The sequence below is a fragment of the Natrix helvetica genome, assembly GCF_964273705.1.
Source record: "Natrix helvetica genome assembly, chromosome: 3".
NCBI lineage: Eukaryota > Metazoa > Chordata > Lepidosauria > Squamata > Natricidae > Natrix > Natrix helvetica.
In genome coordinates, this window is record NC_138549.1 from 25,257,336 (window position 1) to 25,263,335 (window position 6,000).

General features: G+C 33.9%; 1 protein-coding gene across 1 annotated transcript in view; it reads left to right on the forward strand.

Moving 5' to 3' along the window:
- NALCN (sodium leak channel, non-selective) overlaps positions 1 to 5,450 on the forward strand; it is a 278,856-nt gene extending 273,406 nt beyond the window's left edge. The window contains exon 45 of the mRNA XM_081948163.1: positions 2,022 to 5,450. Within this exon, the coding sequence (XP_081804289.1) occupies positions 2,022 to 2,215 (194 nt within the window). The 3' untranslated portion in view covers positions 2,216 to 5,450. The remainder of the gene's footprint in view (positions 1 to 2,021) is intronic.
- The last annotated feature ends 550 nt before the right edge of the window (positions 5,451 to 6,000 follow it).

The window sequence follows — 6,000 nt, forward strand, 5'->3', positions numbered from 1 at the left end:
TCTTCTGTAAACTTACAATTAAAGGGAGCAGAACATCAAACTTGAATGATTAAAGAAAAACTAGCTTATAATGTGATATTTTTATATAAGATCTTTGTAGTATATATTTATTATATTGGTAAAAGTCGACATTGTTAGCGTTCTCATTGTTGTTACCAATAAACGTAGTCATCATTTATTTATTTATTTATTTATTTATTTATTTATTTATTTATTTATTTTATTTGTTTGTCAAACATTTACAAGATAAGTATAGATATGAACTTAAACATGAACAAAGGAAGTAAATGCAGATAAATGGGGATAGTAAGATAGGGATGGTAGATATGCTGTTGCGCTTATGCATGCCCCCTTTATGGACCTCTTAGGAATGGGGTGAGGGCCACAATAGACAGTTTGAGATTGAAGCTACTGTATGAGGGTTTGATGCTGTAACAACAGAGTCAGGTAGAGCATTCCAGGTGTTGACCACTCTGTTGGTGAAGACATATTTTCTGCAGTCGAGTTTGAAGCAGTTTACCTTGAGTTTGTATCGATTGTTTGCCCATGTATTATTGTGGTTGAAGCTGAAGAAGTCGTTGACAGGCAGGATGTTGTAGCAGACAATTTTGTGTACTGTGCTTAGATTGGGCCGCAGGCGATGCAGTTCCAGATTGTCCAAGCCCAAAATTTCAAGCCTGGTGTCATAGAAAATTTTATTGTGAGTAGAGGAGTAGAGCACTCTTCTTGTGAAATACCTCTGAACCTACTCAATCATGTTAATATCCAATATACAGTGTGGGTTCCAGGCAGACAAGCTGTATTCAAGAATTGGTCTGCCAAAGATTTTGTATGCCCTAGTTAGCAATACAATGTTCCTGGAGAAGAAGCTTAATGTTGTTTAATGATGTTCAGCAACCATTCAAACTTACAACCACATTGAACAAATGATACTTACAGCTGGTTCATATACTTGCAGCTGTCACAATTCTTCACTATCACATTATCATGATTCAGGCATTCATAATAACAAGGTCACACCATCCCATGGTCATATGATTGCCATTTGTGACTTTCACTGGTGGCTTTCCACAAGGAAAATCAGTGGGCAAGCTGACATTGAGGTCAAGACATTGCATGCAGTTAATGTGAGTGTGAGTATCACTTAACAACAGCAACCAGAAGTGCCAAAACTGCCATCACTAAGCAGCATGGTCACATGATGTCATGCTTTATGACCATGTTGCTTAACAAAGGAAATTCCAATCCCAACTGCCATCATTAATGAGTTGCTCCTGTACTACTCTTACATTGTGTCCTGTGGATGCTCAGCTTTGTCTGGTATGGTTTTTTTTTCCCTTCAAGTAAAGCAGTGTGAAATATGATGGTCTGAGAGAAAGTAAGTGGCCCAATGTAGCCCCATTGGATTTGAATTTAGCCTTTCCTGTCCCAGTTCAACACTTTAATCACTACTGCACTAAATGGTCCGGGCATGGGCTTATTAAAATTTTGTTTCCAATTGTTAATAATGTTGTTTCAATATATGAAAACTTTCAGTTATATATAAAAACAGTTTCACTGTTCTAGAAAAAATACAATAAAGTTATATAGTTTATCAGTTTACATCAAGCACCTGGAACCCTAACCCTAACCCCAACCCTGGAAAGGCATAGTACCTATCAGAACAGAACAACTCAGAGAGGTGGAATTATGCTCTTGAGGAACTCCTTTGTGTAGATTTATCATGAGAAATGTTTTGCCCTCAATAGAGGAGAAAGTGTGGTGACAAAAGATACATAATGGAAGCCTTACGTTCATAGAATTAAAAGTTTCTAATTTCTCTCACCAAAAAAAAATAATCCATGGAGTTAACATTGTGTTTCCTACTGTTGGTATTACTGAGCAATTAAATATATTTTTTTTAAAAAACTTTTCATTAGTCTTGAAATCCAAAACCACAAATCCACTTTCCATCATACCAGAATTGCTTAGCATAATGACGATTTGTTTGCAGTGAATATTTTTCTCTTTTCATTTCCTAGCCCCAAAACCAATAAGCCATTCAGTGTCTTCAGTCAACGTAAGAATTGGTGGTCGGACAACTGTGAAATCTGTTGTGTGCAAAATGAATCCTATGTCAGACGCAGCTTCGTGTGGATCAGAAGTTAAGAAGTGGTGGACAAGGCAACTTACGGTGGAGAGCGATGAGAGTGGAGAAGACCTGCTTGAGATCTGATTGGGAAATGATTCCTATCAAAGACACACTTATGCAACACAACTGGGAAGGAATAGCAACTCTGGACATGGCTGCTTTTTAATAAGCAGTTCTAATTGATTGTTTATATCAAGATAAGCCTTGGAACTTACTGTCCTTCAACTTGGCAAGATAGACTACTTAATGTTTATTTTGAATATCCATGATTATTAATGAGCAACATAAATGTTCAGAAAAAACAGAGGAGCTTTGGCCTTGTTCCCATAAATCATGAGAAACGCTTCAGCCTCTCAGCCTACTGTCCAATATTGGTTTTCAGCGAACATTTGAAATGTCAGGTTTTCCTGAATGTATATTGTTGCTTCCTAAGATTTGGGAAACAGCAACACAGGACTAAATAGTAATATACAACATGCCATGATGTATACTAGGTTGATATTCTATTTTAATAGTATGGGTATATTATGAGGACACAATATTTTTGATTAGAGACACTGGGACACAATTGTTGTGGAAGTAAAAGCACACCAAAGAGAATATTGGCATAGACATGTTGCTAGTCTTTCACAGCATTGATTATTTTTGTTTAGTTCAGGGTAGGTGACTTCTTTCAAGCTAAGACATACGCTGAATGGTTGGGTTGGACTGTAATCCCGAAAACAGATAAGCCAAGATAAAAACTAAGATACTTTCAATTTATTATATTTATTTTAGTTACATTATTTCCTATTAAATATGGTTAATAAGATTACTTTGTGCATTTTATAATTTCCCCTTTTTTTCAAATTAAATATTGCAGTTTTAGTAGCAATTCTGGGGAAATTTCTGAGGACGCCATGCAATACACTGACCTCAGGTTGTGCCTCTCTTATTGAGATAAATAGTATTCTTGTCTATGTACATCACTTGATCATTGAAAATAAACAATACTCCATGCATTTGATTTGTGTTAAAAGTTTACATACAGAGATAGTGTGACAATACTTTCTCTGATATCATCAGGATTTCCTTTGCCCTAAAATAATCATTTAAACAAAACAGCAACAATGTTGATTTTATTTTCCTATGGTATTCTACTCATCAATATTTGTGTTGTTTAATGATTTGGAATTAACTCCAAAAAGGGGATTATTTATTTTCTGTTTTTACAATATCTATATTTTAATATGCAAGCATAATATGGTTGGATTAAAAATAGGGCTCCATTGTTCATTTTTATAATGTGCTTAATTGAGTTCACTGATTTTTATCAGTGCACCCGTTTAATAAGTTCCCTGCTTTTTCATCCCCTGTTATCATCTATTAAAAATGAAACAAAAATAACCAGTGTAGATGTAACTACTTAACTACATTATATACATACATACATACATACATACATACATACATACATACATTCTGTACATGCATACATGCATACATACATGTAAGTTCATACTTGATATTGGATATAAGACTCATGGTAGGCCTAGAAAGAAATCTGATTTCGTGCTTCATTATCCTTGTTAAAAATTAACATGTTTTTCTCAGAGATTATTTCTAACTCGCTATTTAAAAGTTATTATATTATTATATATAAGTATACATTATATACTTAGTCATTAAGTATATTATGTGAGATTAACTAAAGTATGCTCTTGTAAGTAATCAATTTTCTAGTCATGCTTGAAATGTCTTTTTTTTAAAAAAACAATACTTCTATACCAATCACTATTAAGATAAGTATGAAATAATGCATTAAGAAAAGAAAATAGTTGACAATTCTATTTATAAAGATTCTGAATTCCAGATATTTAATGAAGAACAGCAAATGAGCATTTAGGAGCACACAGTTATGAATATTCATTATGCATCTAAGTGTTATAGAAAAATGAGGGAGACACATGAGCATTGGGGAAAATTAAAGATTATGAAGGCTGGAGAAAAATTTGGCTTTAACCACTGCTCTGTTTCAACTACTCAATTATTGGTTATAGACATGAAAATCCAGCAACTGACAGAGATTATTGTCTCTCATCTCAAGAGTAAGGATAAATAGACCATCTTCCTAATTTTAGTTTTGTATTGGCCACAGTAATGAAGAGTATGTCTTTACTACCTCTGAAGTGCTTTTACCTTCACCACAATCACTCATTCAAAACTTGAACCAGGTGGTTTTTAAATACAAAATGGAAGAGTTAAGATTTTCTTCAATTTGCCTGTGAAGGATAAAATTTGGCAGGCATCATAACCGATCAGAATATGAGATCAGTTAATGGTTCCTCCAGAAAGTGTGACCTTCTTTTGTATGTCTTTGCATTGTGCTTTAATGGTGTGCAAAATATTTTATATTTGAAACTTTAATGTATGAAATTTCACAAAATGTCCTGTTCTGGGGGTAAAACTGCTGTTTCGAATAGGAAACAATCTGTTCTGAGCCTTTTGGAATTTTCTTTGAGCTATAATCAGAGGCATTCTCTTTATTTTGAATGTTTGTTTCCAAACCATAGATGAACGCCATATGTAGTATGACCAAACAACAGCCATCTTACTATTTCTATCAAACAATTAAATGTATGGGGAGGAAGAAAAAATGATTCTGATGCCTACACATAATCAATAGTGTTTTAGGGTTTTGTATCTGCTTTCCAACAGAGCATCTTTGGGTGAAATCTTTGCCACTACCATCATTTCCTATGGAAAATATGTTGCACTACTATGACAAGTCCAGCTTGAAAGCATCAGAAACATAAGAGTTCACCTTTAAAAAAAACCTAAAAACTGTAACTTGTCCATGTTCTCCAAGAGCCTTATGGATATAAAAGTCCCAGCAAAACTAACAATCTTGCGTTAGGTTGATGCACGCTTTTGTTCTTAATGCAGGTTTGATTTTAACCAAAAGATATGTATACACAGACTTGTATTGCATTTGATTATTTTTGGTCACAGATTACTGTCTTTATGTAGTTGTCCATATGTACATTTTGCTGTTTAGAGTTAACATTTACATGGAAACTTCTTACAATCTGTTTACTAAACCTGTGCATTTTGTTGTTTTAACTAGATTACATCAAAAACCTTCACAAAATATCATTCCTACTATTGTCAAAGATAGTTATTTGTCTTTTCTTTTATGTCTACTTTAACTTAATATTTTTTAGGAAAAAAATAAAAAAATAGGAATAATATTCAGATTTATAAAATATGTTTTCTTGAACTTTCAATACTGTGCTGAATTACAGAAACTTTCCTAGTTATTATTACAGCAAATATTCTTTTTAAACCTCTAGCAAATATCCTTTGACATATAATGTCAATAAAAGGTAGTTGCTTTCAGTGGTTGGCTGCTTAGGATTTCATTCTCAGTGGTTCTGATACATTATTTGATGCAATGTCTATATTTCATCTTACTTATTTTAAACATTTTGGATACATCTCAACCAAATAACAGTAGCAACGTAGAATAGCTTAATAGATAAAGAGTAGATTTTAGATTGCATCAAGAGAGAGACAGTTTCAAGATCACATGAAGAAATGATACCATTTTATTCTGCACTGGTGAGACCACACTTGAAATACTGCATCCAATTCTGGTCACCGTGATACAAAAAAGATGTTCAGATTCTAAAAAGAGTGCAGAAAAGACCCACAAAGATGATAACAAGCCTGGAGGCTGAACCATAGGATGAATGATTGGGGGAATTAGATATGTCTGGTCTAGCAAAGAGAAGGACCAGGGATGATACGATAGCAGTCTTCCAGTACTTGAGGGGTTGTAACAAAGGAGAGGAGGTCAGACTATTCTCTAAAGCAACTAAGGGCAAGAC